The sequence below is a fragment of the Lissotriton vulgaris genome, chromosome 11, assembly GCF_964263255.1.
Source record: "Lissotriton vulgaris chromosome 11, aLisVul1.2, whole genome shotgun sequence".
Taxonomy (NCBI): Eukaryota; Metazoa; Chordata; class Amphibia; order Caudata; family Salamandridae; genus Lissotriton; species Lissotriton vulgaris.
The window spans coordinates 730474972-730493105 of NC_141699.1; the positions used below are offsets into that span (position 1 = coordinate 730474972).

General features: G+C 42.4%; 1 protein-coding gene across 19 annotated transcripts in view; it reads right to left on the reverse strand.

Moving 5' to 3' along the window:
* DGKD (diacylglycerol kinase delta) overlaps positions 1–18134 on the reverse strand; it is a 1053390-nt gene that overhangs the window by 884608 nt on the left and 150648 nt on the right. For all 19 annotated transcript variants that reach the window (XM_086943829.1, XM_086943836.1, XM_086943828.1 and 16 more), the window contains one exon: positions 7545–7625. In XM_086943829.1, coding sequence (XP_086799955.1) covers positions 7545–7625 — 81 coding nt within the window. The remainder of the gene's footprint in view (positions 1–7544; positions 7626–18134) is intronic.

Here is an 18134-nt window from a genome sequence, read left to right on the forward strand (position 1 = left end):
TATCCGTTTTGACCGCCCGAAATGAGCGAAGATTATCACTGAACTAATTAACGCTGTTGAAAATGGCGCGCAGATCCCCGAGTCGTGGAAGGGGGCTGAGGTCGTCCCTATTTTCAACAAGGGGGATAGGGATGACCCTGCCAACTACTGACCAATACGTTTGCTGGATTCCTCACAGAAGGTAGCAGGGAAGGTGATCCTCCAGAGAATCCAACAATGGATAGATGAGAACAGGGTCCTTTCGGACTACCAGGCAGGTTTCCGGTCAGGAACAGGGATCATAAAGCAGGCATTTCGCCTGTTACTTATCTATTGGAAAGTGGTCATCCTGGGCGGGGGCAGTCTCTATTTCGCGTTTAAAGATCTAAAGACTGCCTTCGACCTAGTGCCTAGGGAGCGCCTGTGGGGAGTCCTTTCGGACATGGGGATCCCCCGGTATATCCTATTACTACTAGTGAGGATGCCCGATGGTAACTTCGCGCAGGTAAGGTGGGGCCATCATGGGCAAAAGACTAGCAGAATTCCAGTGAACAGGGGTGTCCACCAGGGATGTGTTTTGGCTCCCACCCTGTTCTCCTTATATGTGAACGGGGTGTTGCAGCATCTATTGCAAAGTCCATCTGATGCACCATCCCTGGAGGGCGAAAAAATTCCAACTCTCCTGTTCGCTGACGACACCCTGCTTATCTCTAAGTCCCCTGTTGGTCTTCAGACCCTCCTAGATAGTTTTCAGGCATTCTGCACGATGCAAGGCCTGGTGATAAACACCGACAAAACTAAATATTTGATAATAAAACCGCTAAAATAACACATCAGGGCCCCTGTTTTGAACCATGTCCCACTAGAGAGGGTTACAGTTTTTGACTATCTTGGCATCCGCATTTCTGACCGTATGCAGTGGACATCCCACCTGCAGAAAATGTTACTATGCCACAAAACAGTAGGGGGGGTTATCCTTCGAGAACAGCGCTCCTCATTATCTAAGCCTATTGCCCCGGTGGTAGCTATATACAAGGCGAAGGGAGCTAGTTCTGCTTTAAATGGTTCAGAGCTGTGGGGATTGGGTAAAGTGGACCTGTTGATAAGAACAGAAAATACGTTCTTTAAGGACTTAATGGCGCTCCCCCAGAGCACGCCCATGATCCCCCTGCTCATGGATTTGGGATGCCATTCGATATCCGATCTCGCCAAACTTCGACCATTATTACTATGGGCTCGGTTGTGGCGTGTCCCTGAGTTAGCTAAGTATGCAGAGGGCTTGTCAGAAGTCATGTCTATGGTTGGTACAAAATTAGATGGCTAAAGAACGTTAAAACACTCTTATGTGACTTGGGCCTTAAGGACGCTTGGGCAACTAAATCTGCCCCTCCAAAGTTAGTATTGAATGAATCTACTGGAATTGGGTAGCGTCCAAACACTGTTCTGACCCAAAACTAGGCAGACTTACTGAAAGCTTTATGGGGATCAAAGATGTTGCATTTTGTGAACCCTATTTGGACACCATTCAGAATCCATTCGACCAGCCACTGTATTTTAAATTTAGGATTGGCACTTTACCAATCTGTGATTTTACTGCTCATTGGAAACCCCCCCATCAGACTTCACCTAATTGCCCATTCTGTATTACTAAGGAAGAGTCAATGGCCCATGTTTTGTTTGCATGCCCACTGTACAGATCACCAAGGAATTGCTGGTTAAAGCCTCTTTGGAAAGAATTAGGAACTAGGCAACACTCTGTGGCACTTCGTATTTTTAAATCCGATACTCGCACACTCTACGTATGCGGTATCGCAAAGTTGCTAAGTTGGGCTTGGTCCATCAGATTTCAAAGGCTAAAGGTTATAGTTTAATATAAATTTTAAATATTGATGTAATGAATTGAAACCATGTGCTTTTTGTACCCGACTATATGTATATATTGCAGAATGGACTATGTGCACTTTTTAATCAGCTTAATTCTGTAATAGTCATTATGGCTGTTTTAACAAACTGCTTTTATGGTTCTGAAACTGTCGAGTTGTATTTATGCTTTTAAGATATGTTTTTATCGAAATAAAGCACTTTGAACTTTGATATCTCTGAGGCCCCTTTACAAAAACTTCGATTTTGTTGGTTGAACCTTCCTCAGAGACACCTCCATGTTAATATAAAAGAAGAAGCTGTGATAGTCAGACCAATCGCAAGGGGTAATGGTATCCATTCTGATGGTGACCTTTGGTGATGAAAAGGTCCAGGATTTCTCCTTTATTATGAGTTTGCTGGTCACATTGTTGAAACAACTCGTGGTCACATAAGAAGGATTTGAGGCATGTAACATCTTGGTCATTGGGGTTAGACCAGTGAAGGTTGAAATCACCGAGGAAGATATGGGACACAACGGAATCGACATTGCCAGAGATGATTTCCATTAATTGTTCGATGAAGGGCAGATTGTTCCCAGGGGGGTGATAAAATGTGTGTAGTATGCACACTGGAAGGTTGTTCCTTGAGATGTTGAGAAAGAGGTATTCGCATGAGGATGGCGTAGAAGACTCGGAGTGGGAGACCAAGAGTGTGCTCCACTGTATACAATCTAGGCCACCGCCCAGCTTCAAAGCTCTGTCTAGGCAAATTATGTCATGGGTAGGAGGCACTAGGAGGTCTAGGATAGGAGTGGAAGAGGGACTGAACCAAGTTTCAGTGAGGATAATGATGTCTATCACATTGTAATGAATGAGGTCGAAGATATCAGAGGCATGTTTGCTGGCTAACCTGCGTTTGAGCAGTACTCATTTAAGTTGTACCGTTGTATGGGGGGGGGGGGAGTCTGTAAGATGTTCACGCGCATGAGGTTGTCATTGTTTATGACTAAGGTTGTGGGGGGTTCTCTGTTCGGGTTACCGTGAACTGCTTGAATTCGCCCTGGAGGAATCATGTTGGTGTCTGGTATAATCGAGTAAGAGGGGAGTAATTCATTGATATCGTTAGAAGCGAGATCAGCCTTCGATCTTCTGGGGTGGTAGGGAGCGTTAGGTGGGGGTACGGTTTTAGAGATAGTGAGGGGGAGAGCTGGTCAAGTCAAGTTCTGACACTAGTGGGGGCTCTGGGCAGATTCGCAAGAGAGAGGAGGGCACTGAACAAAGGGAGATGATCAAATGAGAGGGCTTTCAAATCATGAAGTTCAACAGTGAGAAGGTGCAGCTAGAAAGATATATCGTCCAGGTGTGCCACCAGGTCTGAGTGCTGGGCGAGGGGTAGCGGTTGTGTAGGGGGTCTGGCGGAGAGGAGGGGGTTCGATGTGTGCCAGAGAGGTCCAAGGCGGCGGTAATGAGAGGTTCCAGAGGGGGGAATTGGTCATTGAGGACTTGTGTTGTTCCAAGATGCATTGCTAGAAAGGTTGGTAAAAGTGAGAGGGTGGGAGGGTCATTGACCTGTGAATCAGGGACAGTAAAGTATGGGTTGAGTAGGATTGGCTGATCATGGTCTGTGGAGGTCAATTGCCAAGACTCCGGTTTACCCTGTGGCGTAGAAAGAGGGATGCATGAAGGGGGATCTTTAGTTGAATGCAAAGGCAGTGGGGTGCGAGGGAACCTCACATCTCAGCCTGTATCGGACTGGAAAAAGGCGAGATGAGCAAACCCATAGGCTCGCCCGCCTTCTGATTCGGAGATCTAGTGTATTTGGGTGAGTCTGATAGGGTACTGAGAGGCTCTGGTAACATCTAGGGGGGGGGGGGGGGAGAATGGTTTAGGGAGTGTGAGGAGCTCCCGGCTGTGGTGGAGGGAGGGGGGGGGGGGGGGGGGGGGACTGGTTAAGTCTAAAGTAGTGGTAGGGTGTGGATAGGGGTCATTGGATTTAGCCAGGACCCCCTTTTTGAGTGAAGGGAAGATATTGCTTGATTTAACACCTGTGCAAGGAAACCATAATATTGTTTATAATTCAAGGTCTCAAACATTCCTTTTGTTGGTGACCAGTATGTGCCCAATAGGAACTGTAATTGCTGCATTGGGCATTACTAGTATTATCTGAATATGATCTGCTTCTGTATTTTCCAGAAATGTTCCAAAAGTACAGAACACAGTTCAACTCCCACACAAGCTTCTCCAAAGTAAAGGAAATCTGTAACTACTATGGTGAAAATGGAATAATGAATTTATTGCTAATATGGGCACAACTGAAGTTAACAAAATGCCTGTTACAAGACGTAAATACATTGTTTTGCACTTGTGTTCAGAAGGACAAGAGAGATATAGGAAACTACCAGCCATAGTACCCCAGGATGTCCAGGGGCAGATAAATTAATTTCATGAAGCCTTATAAAGCAAGAGAAAGGGTTTAAACAACTACAAGTATAGCCTTGGAAGGATTCAAATGTTATACTCATGCTCAAAGGGAGAATGATTAATTTTAACTGCTATTATGTCATTGTCTAGGATGTGTAACTTCAACACAACACCAGACAAAAAGATAAGGGATCAGATAATACTCAATGTTTAGAGTTAAAAGATAAAAAAACTAATCATAGATGTTTCTTGTAAGAGTGAACCTTCTTTTCAAAGACAGAAATGCAAGAACGTATGTTGAGGTATAGGTATTGAATGTGCTGGGATGCAGGAATCAGTGGTATTTAAGTATTATTCTTAAACCACATGGAAAGGAGCCAGTGCTGGTTGTGAGAGAGTCCATGAGCAAAGATTGGATGGCCAAGCCTTTCTTGGAAACTTTCTCTGAGAAGCCGGAAACACTCAGGAAATTTTAGCACCAGATTAACTTCAAGTTAAGGTGCAAATCCTGTAAAGCAGATGCTGAGGCGTGTGCCTTTGAAAGTCAGAGCAGAGTTGAAATTTATGTTTGGACAAAATGATTGAAGAAAGATTATAGAAGAAGCAGAGTCATCAAAAGTGGCCACAGTTCTGTCTAGAAAACCTGACAAAAAAGGAAAGTATCATTTCAGCACAGAGCAATTCGGTCCTCCATACCATCTTCAGTCAAAGTACTATATCTGGGCATCAAACCTAACCCATGCCGCGCTTGATGAACAGAGCAAACCATAAGTGTGACAATGGGCAACCCTGCCTGGTGCCCTTGTAGATAGGAAATGGAGAAAATAGAACAATCGCTTTAACCTTAGCCTGGGGTTGGGCATATAGGGGTCAGACAGGCCATGTAGTGGGGACCAAATCACAGTCACAGCACACCTGGGAAGAACCTACAATCTAAGAAGTCAGAAGTATTATCCAAGTCAATGAGCAGTAATTACGTTTATTGTTTGATTATTTAAACTCATGCAATTTATACTTATTACAAAAATCCATATATAATAAAACCGATATATATTAAAAATAGTACATTCAGCACAAAAACATTATTAATTTTACAAATCTAAGTGTCCTCATAAAAATACTGAGCTAATCATCTTGATATGCTCTGATAAAACAAATTACAGGACTCTAACATCCTTCTTACCGACACCGGTATCTGAAAAAGTGCATTTAGTTTCTAGTATAGGTCCTTTAGGGATAGTTTTGCTAGTTTAGTTACAGGGTTTACTGGTGTTTAATCACAGGATTCCAGTTTCCTTTATGCCATTAATATGGATTTACCAAAAGCAGAGTTAAGAACAATATCGGCTGATTTAAGACATCTTATAAGTGCTTGTCTGCAGGATCAAACTCCGCAAATATTAAAATGGCTCTTTAGTAACCCCAAAAAATGCAAAATAAATAGGTCATATTTTCCTCTCCTTTTTTGCATAATCCGCAGGGCTTGGGTTTGTTGTGCGCAGCCATGGCATTGCATGAGATGATCTTGGGAGAAGGCTAAATCGTGCTTTGATGTAAATGTTTTTTAGTTTTGTTGGCCAAGGAGTTTAGAGATAGGTTTTTGATTTGGAAGTTGTGTATTCCTTCAGAATTATCCATGCATGCAAGTCTTTTTTGCAAGAGATTCTTTGTCCTTCAGCATCATTAATTATTTTGTTATTCTGTTAATGATTTTTTTTAAACTCTGGCGTATGGACATGTCCCGAATTGAGTGCGGCGAGTATTCATCTAAAGCTGTTTGCATGTACTTCCAATACTGTAATTTTTTTATTTACTTGTATTTCTTGCCAAAGCGATTAACACAATGGGTTCAAGGTGTTGTTTTTATTCTTTTCCATTCCTTATGTATTGACTTTTCTAGCAATGAGCTAATTAGGTAACCCAAATGTTAACCTAATTTGGAATGGCGACTGGAAGCCGGAAAAGAAATGTAAAGGTTTTAGTGATAACATTATTTACGGTTATAGAATCCTTTCTGTAAGTCAATGAGCATCTTGCCTTCAGGGCTATCCAGGTCCCTCAGTGGGCCAGGGCAATTTGTGCTCGGCAAATACAGTGCAGGGTACTTTTAAGAGGTATAAATCCACAATGGTCCTGGTACACCAGCGATGTTATTACCCTGAGCAATCTATTTGCCAGGACCATAGCGTGGAGTTCAATATCCACATTTATGAGGAAGTTAGGACGGTATGATGCACATTTGTCCTGAGGACTCCCCTGTTTTGGAAAGACCACTATAGACTAAGTCTTACCTATCAGATGCCTGCATGCCTTCAATTTCTTTAGCATATTTACTTTGTCTTTTGATAACAAAAAAGTCTGAGATATGTTGGGGAACAAAATGATAGAATGATAACACAAAGGTTCTGAGTCCCTAGCAATGTTCTTCTGGTCTTTTTTGATTTTACTTTAAAAAATAAGTATCAGGTCTTCTTTGCAGTGCTGATGGATCTGTGTATTTATACGTAGTGAATGGCTCCAACTGCCGTCTTTTTCTCTAAACAAGTAATTTCTAATTTACACCATTTCAAACATCAAATGCAAAAACAATCTACAGATATATCTGATGGAGAAACCCAAGAATCACATGGACAGACCATCATCCCAAAATGCTAAACACTATCCAATGTGTAAGTAATGTCTTAGAAGTATATTTGGCAGGCAACTGCCTCCATAGATTACAAATAAAACAATAGCAACAAGGGCTGCTCCTTTTCTTGATAAAAATATAACACAACAGCTTTTGTGACTTTCACTTTATGTTGCATTTCTTCTGCCCCAGAGACAGTATATGAAGAAGAGAGAGGTAGGAAAAAGGTTAACTAGACAGATGTAGTGACTGATATGGAATTCTGAAAGTACTTTTGAAATGAGAGTTTAATTATACGTAGTGCTAAATTATGTAAGGAGCAGAAGCAGCTAACTCACCTTCTGTAACATTAGGCTAGCAATTAAAAAGACTGCTTTCTAAGTATGGATAGTGTGCTGCCTTTCACTTTTGGCTTCCTGTCTGACTGGTACCTGAATTCACCATCACGCACTGTCTCCTACCGGAGCAGGAGAAAGATATCTGCATAATGTGGCTGACAGGGATTGATTACCCAATTCTACCAGGTTCAGATTTGCTTCTCCATCATTCTAGTTTTTGATCTATTGTTTGTGATTATATGGTGTTTTGCTGCCTCCTTAAGTTATGGCAAAAGTCAGGCAAACAGCAACTTCGCATGAAAACGAAAGTCTTACTGTGAAACTGTTGTTGACATTCTTCGTGCTGGACTCTGCGACGCTGGCATCGGTAAGGTCCACCTCATCAAAAATAATGGCCTGAAAACACAAAAAGAAAAGCAATTGAAACACAGACCAATCCTGTTTTGTAACTTCTGAACTTTCACGCAAAGTAAACTAGCAGAACTAGTGCATCCTCGAGATATCAGATCAAACCTCATACCATGACTTCTCTTCAGCTTTCTCAGGCTTCACTTTTATATTTGCATATTTGATTTAAATTTCTACATTCATCTCCTCAGTTAAAATAAAAAGTATGCACCTTTTATTCTTTACAGCACTTAGGTACACCTCCTATGAGGGCTTCCTTCCGCTTTAGTAGAACATTTCAACATTGATTTATATATGCTTATCAAATGGTGAGCTCAAGTTGTAATTACACTGTAGGTAAAATCTAGAGTCTCACTCATTAGGTGCAAGCCTTACATTTTAAAGCTCAGTTTAACTCTAATCCAGTCTCAAGATTGGTCATGTTTGGTTTAAAACCTCAAACTTTAAATCCTACACTCCTGGACTCTATGATCTTTGTTGTTGTAATGGGAGAGGCACAAGGAGCAGAACTTTAACACAGACATCATGTCGCCTCAAAGACACATAGTACAGATACTTCACCTAACTCACCTAACATCAGTCCAGCACAGAGAGACTAATTTTAAAACATTCTCAACCAATAGACTTAATAATAGCTTAATGAAGCTCCATATAGATCCTGCAAGTAGTCCGTCTCCATTATTGAGCTAGCTGCTTACAACTAGTCTCACACAAATCCTCTAATTTATAGCCCCTTACTTGCTGGTAGGATGAACGTAGTAATAACTTGTGTTACAAAGTACTCCATGAGACATTTGCTGACTAGATGCAGTAAATGATCGTTAATTTAAAGCTGCCTTAAATTAACGACTTCAAGACTGAGTTGACCTTACCGGTATTCAAATTTGTGAGCTGCAGATCACACACCAACAGCATGCATTTGGCTAATGGATGTGTCTTGCCGGCTAGTGTCATTATGTTGTATACAGTTCTATAAACTGAACAGAACAAGCATTTGCAATGCAACAGGTCTTGCATTAGTGAATGTCGGAGCTATTGGCGTTGTAAATGACACTGTTTTTTAATTATGGTTTTGTTTGCAATGGAGTGATAATTTGACCTATATATGCAATTACACCACTGCACGAGACAATCGGAAGAGCACATATGGGTGAATTACCTGAATATTGTATGCACGCCAAAATTGAGAGCAATATGTGTAAAAAAGGAGCAGTAATATCCCCCGGAGTATGGATCTATGCTCGGGACACACACATTATGTTGAGAATGCAGAGGAAGCTTGTTTAAACCTCGGACATCAAGTAAATACCAAAATAGGAAAGAAGACTTAAAGTTAAATGTCCCATTAGGATCGGCCGTCAATGGTGGCTATATTTGTAAAATACATAAGCTCGCGATTTGTGTTTTAAAAATACAAATGTGAACATTAAGGTGGACAGCAGACTCCTGCAAATTATGGATATGTTGCCCAAATTCAAAGTAGTGCTACATTATGTACAACCTACATTTAAAAATAAGAAAATAAAAATGGTATGTAGTGGGCAGTAGTGCAAAATAATAGAGGCTCAACCATAAAATGATAATATAAAATACGCTTGTTGTTCTCTAAAACAATGTATTAATGGTGCACCTACAGCAGGCTCAAGCTTGTAGGACAGCTTGTGATTGGCTGCAAGTATACCCATGTAGGGATATGATGTAACAAAGAGAGCTGCCGACTTTGGGCCTGGGGAACTGGGTTTGGGGGTAAACAGCCATAACAACGCGGCCATTACCCTGCGTTGCTATTACAACGCTGCTATTACAACTCAAGTCGTTATAACAACTTGTGCTAGAGGGCACTGTTGGATAGGGAATAGTTTAATTTTCTATTCCAACACCTTCCCTACTGTAACGTGGGCTGGAGTTGGAATAGAAAATGAAACTATTCCACTATCCAGCGCCCTCCAACGCAAGTCGTTGTAACGACTTACGTTGTAAAAACAGCGTTGTAATGGCACGCGTGGTAATACCACGCGTTGTAATGTCATTAAACCGGGTTAGGGTCTCTGCGTCAGTTCTATAAACAAAATACAGATTGTAACAGTTAAATGTAAACGCATCAGGAATCGGAGGAACAAACGTGAGCCTTAGAAAACAGACAATGCTGCCCTAAAGCCAAAGCGGGAGAGGGAAGTGCACGAGACAGGCGCCCCTGGGACCGCGACTGATTAGGAAATAGAAAAATGCGAATGATGTGTGTTAGCTTAAAAAGTGAAAGTCAACCAAAAAAAGAGTGCCCACAAGGCATGGTAAATAACACGAAAGCGAAACAGCACATGTAAGAAGGGCAGTCATCATGGACGGTTACAAAAGAAAAAGGAGGGACTAATGACCATATAAATCAATGAAAAAGAGCCATTTACAGAGGACAGTAAAAGGAACCAATTAGAAAGATGGGTGTTACTTAATGCCCATATCCCGAAATAGGAACATCTCGAAGAGACAGCGCAAGCGCTGCCTAGGTGAGACCTAAAAAGATCTACAACTACAGCTTGCAGTAGTTGTAGATTAGACAGTCCCTGCACCTCTCAGCCTGAAGAGAACCAGAACATTCAGTCCCTATAAATGTATGGCTTACAGAAAAAGTCTACTGACCAAATCACCAGACAATTAGAATTTATTGTATGATTAATTTAAAAAATCTTAACAATTCCATCATATAACATAGAGACAAACAATAAATACTTTAAAATCCACAAGATAAAATCATGTTATAAAGAAAATTTACAAAGCAGGTGCCAGGCAATATGCCCTTTAAAATCCACAAATTGATGTCACATTGTGAGATTGTTACAATAAGGGCGGGCCTTCAACAGAATATAGGGCCAGGAATATAGTCTGCCATTTGACAGACGCATTACGTTACCAATGAGAGTGCAGTGATGGATGCAGGTGGTCCCAGAAATGCTGCTATTAAAATCAATAGACTTAGACTCTTGTCATGTGGCTTGGGCAGCATACTTTTTGTGCATAGAACACAAAGCTACAGCATGGAGTGTAAGAGAAAGTGTTTTTCAAGGTGCAATATGCCATGCATCGAACCAATGTAGGGGTCTCATTAAAAAACTACTTCAATGCAGCCAACCTATATGGTAAAACCCAATAAAACCGATTAGGGAACTGCAATGCTGTTCCAAAACAATCAGGGAAGTGCAGAGGAGTTGATAGAATCACCCTCCAAAACGATATATCTAAACAAAGAGATTCTATCAATGTGTGGGCATGTATTTTATTTGTTGGTTTTACAGTGATGAAAAAATAGTGAAAGTACTCTCTCTTAGGGTGATAAAGATGAGAGCGCTATGTGCTTTTTAAAATACCCCTCACACACTAAAAAAATCCAGTAGTGTCATGCTTCATCATTGGGGTCTTCCCGTCCCTCTACGGGGCGGGGCGTGCTACGACCTGACCGACTACGCGGGAGCACTAAAGTGGTGACAGGACTATGTGAAGGTGCAAGGTGTCAGTGAAAGTGTAGGGACCTAACAATGTGTGTGAGTACAAAAATTAAAAATCCTCTGGCTAGTAGAAAAAAACAATTTATTAGCTTCTCTAGCTGGGGACATTAAGAAGGGGGTTTTGGGGTTGAGCCGATCGCTACAACCTGGTCTACATGTTTCGTAGGCAGTCCCCTACTGCCTACTCATCAGGACCTTCTACTGGTCCCTACGGAAATAAGCTCAGTTGCTAAGTATTGTCAGCCTGTCTTCCTAAAAACTAACAGTAAAATTCCACTGCTAGTTTTATGCTTCAGGGCATGAGCTGGCCCCCTGGGAAGCAAAAATTGTCAAAAAAAGGTGACCCAAATGTGGTCCCTGTAAGGAAAAAGGGAAAAAAAGGGGAGACACAGATATTTAAATTTATAGCTGTGAATTTGGCGCTTTCATTCTTGTTTGCGCCACAATTTCACTCGTCAAATCCATTCACCCGTTGCACAGAGAATGACTTTTGAACTTTTATGGACAGAGTGATGGTTCAGTCTGCCATCCCCTGACTGTACGTAGGTGATACCGAACAGTGGACAAAAAACACAGATGTTCATAGTAGTAACTGTGGTTTGTCGCTGCGCTTACATAATTATCTGCGCCACAATTCTTCAACAAATTTCATTAGCCCATTGCCTAAAGCCCTAATACAAGACTTTATGGACAGAGTGATGATTCAATCTTCCATCCCCTGCCTGTCCGAGTAAATTCCCGAACTTGTACGCGCCCTCTGTAATTAGGGCTGGTTCTATATCCACACACACACATCAACGCGACTCAATGCATACAACAACATTTCACAGGATTAGAAAGGAGGAGCCCGATCTTTCATATTAGTCATAAGGTTATGGTCAATGAGACAATAAAACAATGTTTTATTGTCTCATTGACCATAACCTTATGACTAATATGAAAGATCGGGCTCCTCCTTTCTAATCCTGTGAAATGTTGTTGTATGCATTGAGTCGCGTTGATGTGTGTGTGTGGATATAGAACCAGCCCTAATTACAGAGGGCGCGTACAAGTTCGGGAATTTACTCGGACAGGCAGGGGATGGAAGATTGAATCATCACTCTGTCCATAAAGTCTTGTATTAGGGCTTTAGGCAATGGGCTAATGAAATCCCCTGCCTGTCCGAGTAAATTCCCGAACTTGTACGCGCCCTCTGTAATTAGGGCTGGTTCTATATCCACACACACACATCAACGCGACTCAATGCATACAACAACATTTCACAGGATTAGAAAGGAGGAGCCCGATCTTTCATATTAGTCATAAGGTTATGGTCAATGAGACAATAAAACATTGTTTTATTGTCTCATTGACCATAACCTTATGACTAATATGAAAGATCGGGCTCCTCCTTTCTAATCCTGTGAAATGTTGTTGTATGCATTGAGTCGCGTTGATGTGTGTGTGTGGATATAGAACCAGCCCTAATTACAGAGGGCGCGTACAAGTTCGGGAATTTACTCGGACAGGCAGGGGATGGAAGATTGAATCATCACTCTGTCCATAAAGTCTTGTATTAGGGCTTTAGGCAATGGGCTAATGAAATTTGTTGAAGAATTGTGGCGCAGATAATTATGTAAGCGCAGCGACAAACCACAGTTACTACTATGAACATCTGTGTTTTTTGTCCACTGTTCGGTATCACCTACGTACAGTCAGGGGATGGCAGACTGAACCATCACTCTGTCCATAAAAGTTCAAAAGTCATTCTCTGTGCAACGGGTGAATGGATTTGACGAGTGAAATTGTGGCGCAAACAAGAATGAAAGCGCCAAATTCACAGCTATAAATTTAAATATCTGTGTCTCCCCTTTTTTTCCCTTTTTCCTTACAGGGACCACATTTGGGTCACCTTTTTTTGACAATTTTTGCTTCCCAGGGGGCCAGCTCATGCCCTGAAGCATAAAACTAGCAGTGGAATTTTACTGTTAGTTTTTAGGAAGACAGGCTGACAATACTTAGCAACTGAGCTTATTTCCGTAGGGACCAGTAGAAGGTCCTGATGAGTAGGCAGTAGGGGACTGCCTACGAAACATGTAGACCAGGTTGTAGCGATCGGCTCAACCCCAAAACCCCCTTCTTAATGTCCCCAGCTAGAGAAGCTAATAAATTGTTTTTTTCTACTAGCCAGAGGATTTTTAATTTTTGTACTCACACACATTGTTAGGTCCCTACACTTTCACTGACACCTTGCACCTTCACATAGTCCTGTCACCACTTTAGTGCTCCCGCGTAGTCGGTCAGGTCGTAGCACGCCCCGCCCCGTAGAGGGACGGGAAGACCCCAATGATGAAGCATGACACTACTGGATTTTTTTAGTGTGTGAGGGGTATTTTAAAAAGCACATAGCGCTCTCATCTTTATCACCCTAAGAGAGAGTACTTTCACTATTTTTTCATCACTGTAAAACCAACAAATAAAATACATGCCCACACATTGATAGAATCTCTTTGTTTAGATATAACTGCAATGCTGTCCCTGACAGGGTGCGGTCTACTGGCCTAGGGGGCAGCATTCCGGTAAGTAAGTGCAAATACATTTCAAAGTGCAAATACATTGCAAAGTGCCGTAAAAGCGGACCGATGCAAATGAATCATAAAAACAAGTTAAGAACAGCCATTCTATTAATGGAGCAACAGAAGCGGTTGAGACAGTAGAGTGTTATCCTGGCAAGGAGTTATCTGCTAACGCAGGACGCAGCCTGCAATGCATGTATATGCAAATGTGTTCCTAGTATAAGATACTGCTGGGATAAAAGGAGAGTAAAAAGGCCACTAGAAGCAATGCTGTATAATCATCCGGGGGATTGAGTTTGCAAGAGCGCAGGCTCATTGTTTGAGTTTGCATGGACATAGTTGATGCAAGCTGGTGGTGTGTACCCACGTGTGCTCTATGGTCCCTCAGTATTCCCTTATAGGCAGTGTCAGGAGTCTGGTCAACAGTATATATCTTATGGCTTATCTTCTCATGGCCGCTCTCAAGTATGGTTGGCAGGAAACGTCTTAGTGGAATTGTGGAAGAATCATGGTGCCCAGGGTGTGCCGGATTTCGTGGTGGTCTGAGCCTTTCTGTAGCTGGTGGATCCCACAGAAGTGTATGCAGTGGGCAAATTGTATCAGTTCAAGCTCTTCCACTGGCACGCAGCTGAGCAGAAAGCCGGCGGTGTGCCAGATAGTCTCACTGTGGCAAGCATCAGTGTAAATGTCCATGCTAGGTGAAACGGGTCTACGCCTCTGTAGGCAAATATTTAAGTGGTTGTAAGTAGCAGCTTTGGAAGTGGGTTCAGTTTGTCGACCTGGTCATGGCTCAAAACATTTACTGAGGCCTCTGTGTCTATAAGGGCCATCAATGTTGGTCCTTGGACTCCCTCTCTTCATGTTGGTTGGTGTCTCATATTCCCCGTTGAGTGTGTGAAAATGTGATCATGAATATTTCTCCATCTTCTTTGTCATTACCGGGTTACATCTTGTTTTTGGTCTCCTCTGGAGTGTCTGCTTGTCATCTTTTTTGTGTGTTTACATGTGCAGGTCACAGCCAGGGGTACAACAAAGTCTGAGGCCACAAGAGCATCATCACAAAGTGATGGATCCCCTGGATAGAGCATTCCTACAGAGAACATGGTGATAGGCCATATTGGCCACAAGTCTACCTGACATCTTGTAGATCATTACAAGCCCTTTCTAATCCCAGAGGGGCATGTCACCTTCTGACCGCATCTAAGGCTTCCATCTTGATGGTGCGTAGTGGTTCTGGCTCATCTTTGACTGTTACTTTGAAAAACACAGATTAGAGTTATTAATCAAGTACATTAAATAGTTTATGCAATGGCCCCCGGTTAATATGTTCTCTACTGTGATGCCCAGCTTACGGAAGCTGACGCGACAAAAGAAAGTTGATTGACAGCTTTAAATGATATGCTTTCTCACCACTTTGAGAAGGTTGTCTTCTGTACATGAGCTCACTAGTTCTCCAAGTAATGCATAGAAAACATTGCAAGACTCTCGGTTTTCCCTAGTTTGCCTTATTTTTATGCTTTTTAAAGTCCAGATTTATTGAAGTGTAGAAGTGCGCAATGGTAGCAGTCACTGGCCTTGAAATAGTTGTTCAGGTTTGTAACCCACTTGTGCCACCTGGAGCAGACATGGCTAGTTTGGTATGTTCCGCCTCCTAAGCTCGTCAGCTTGCTGGCTCAAGAGAGCCTTTTAAACATAAGGTGGGTTGGGAGCACACTGCCTCACATACCAGCACATTTCGACCCTTTGCATCCTGGTAGAAGCACCTGTGAGCCTGTTAGGGGTACTGAGACCAGTGAAGGCTGTGGGAGCATTTCCAACAACTCCAGATGAAATCGTTTTTTGATCTCTACTGATGAAGGAGTAATCCAGAAACACATGTCTAGAGATGTACTGCAGTATCTGCACCAACTTAGGTGGAAATCTACTGTTAATTGTGAAGTAATCGCTACCTGTGTACTACATTCCCTATAATGCAAAGGGGCGAACTGTGCTGGGATGTGAGGCAGTGTGCTGCCAAACCCCCCTTCTGTTTAAAAGGCTCCCTTGAGCCAGCAAGCTGACAAGCTTTGGAGATGCATATGTGTGCCTGTGAGTGGTACTGTGACCTGAGAGGAATTTGGCAGCATTTCCAGCAACCCCAGATGACTTTTCTTTGCTCTCTACTACTTCTGCTCGCTACTGATGAAGGACTGAACCCAGCAACATGTGTCTAGAGATACCCAGGAATGCCTGCACCAACCTTAGGTGAAAAACTATAACTAATTTTGAAGTAAACGCTAATTGTATACTGACTTTTTACCAGGATGCAAAGGGGTGAACTGTGCTGGGATGTGAGGCAGTGTGCTCCAAACCCACCTTCTGTTTCCTTTCAGAGCAGCTGGCAATCAAAGACAACCACTAACAAGTATGCAGCAGCAAAATGTATCTACCTCAGGTGTGTCTTTAACTAGGGCAAAGGGATAAGGAAAGTAGAAGTTCGCACTGCAGCTGTAGCCAAATTGCATAGCTTCTTGCATCGAGGAGTGTTTTTCTGTTAGTTATTTTCATCTTTTGGAAAGTCAAATACTGGACATTTGGGCAATACCACCTGGAAGTCTGTAGATTCAGTGCACGTTTATGTAGCGTCCACCTAAAGAAACGGCCATTACTCATTTGCAGTTTCTTAGGCTTAGTACTTTTAACTATTCAAAATTCACATCCTCTGGCCACAATCTCTACCTCTGTCCTACTCGGCCTTGAATATTCTTCAGCATAAGACCCTTCAGGGACTTAATAGCTACCCTTTTAGGGATTCGTCATGTACTACTACATAAACAACTGGCTCAGATTTGCTTCTATTTTGTTGTGACAGATAAGTCTTGGTGAGGAAACATGGTAGGCGCTACTTTAGTTGAATCACCAGGTTGCATCTGAACCTAATGGAACACTTCTTTCAATTTCCAAGATTGAGTCTTAGAAAACCTGGTAAAGGAGCTGAGTGTTTTCTGCTTAGAGATTCAATCATTCTCATACAGGGCACCCTACTCAAACACTAGTACCACACGCTGTACACACCTTCCTGAGTCATTAAATCCTCTAGCACCTTGTTCTTGGATTTCATAGTCATGGCAATCTTTAACTTCTGAGAAGGAGATAGGACCACAAATCTCAATCATTTGCATCATAATGTCTTTTCAAATACAACAGAGACCTTAAAATGCAATTTTTTACCTAACCTCACTACAAACTCCTTATCCCCAAACTGGTTTACGCAGGATCACCCAGGGCAGTGCTCGACCATGTATGGGCAGGTTTCTTAAAGTATTACACTGATACTGCTGTCTGTAAAATTTAACACACGATACAACATTCGGGCTGACAGCCCTCGGACCCAATTTCATAATTATGGGGAGGGGTCACGCAGCCCCCTCCCCAAGCTGCATTCGGACCGAGGACCCCATCCCTCAGGGACCAATTTCATAAATATGGGAAGAAGGCACACACCTACCCCCCCCCCCCCCCCCCCCAGCAGCATCCCGCCCTGGTGACCCCATCCCCTGGGGCCTGATTTCATAACTATAGGTAGGAGGTGCGTTGCCCCCCTTCCCAAGCTGCATTCAGCCCCAGGGACCCCAGCCCCCTACTCCCAGAGTCGGCTCACATATTGTTTCTGGGAGCCCACACAGTGGTTGCCCTGACTGCACCAACGCGGGCAAGGAAACCTGTGTTTGTTCTCACCTGGAGGAAGAACTTTTAAAACTACAGCCAAATGGGAGCAAACACAAAGTCTGCTCCCAGTAGGCCGGAGCTTTAAAAATGCTCCGCCAGCTGTGAGCAGACTTGTAATCAGTTTTCATCATTCCAATCACCTCCCAAATCCATCAAAGCCACTGAACCTACATTGAGTATTGAAGTTGATATGAGTATATAAGCGAGTACTGTAAACAGTGTTTATGGAGAGAGTTTACTCTGTACTAAACTGTTTGCAGACAGAGTAGCTCTCATGAGAAATGCACCACAGAGTATTAAAAAGTATCTACTAATAACGGTGAAAACCCCTAATGCAAATCTTTTTTTAAAATACACTATTCGCTTAAAATAACCAAGGTCTGAAGGTACTAGATATTATTATACCTGCAGCCTCTATGCGGTGGTGAAAACCTTATAGATAGCCCATCTTCTGAAGCAAAAGAAGAACATGGACATAGCATTGTACCTGGTAACCAAAGCATTTACGGTATGCAGAAATTGTCATGCTAAGAAAATTCTGTCTATTATCTCAAGGTTGCTTATAATACTTAGTATCTACTATGTAGAATCTTTACCCTGATGGAAACCTTTTCTGCAGAACCAAAAAACTTGTGTGGGGCATACTAAACACAAGTTGTCAACTGTCATCTGCACACAGAGTTACTCTACAATACAAAGATTTAGAACGTGTTCATTACCTATACAGACCTATG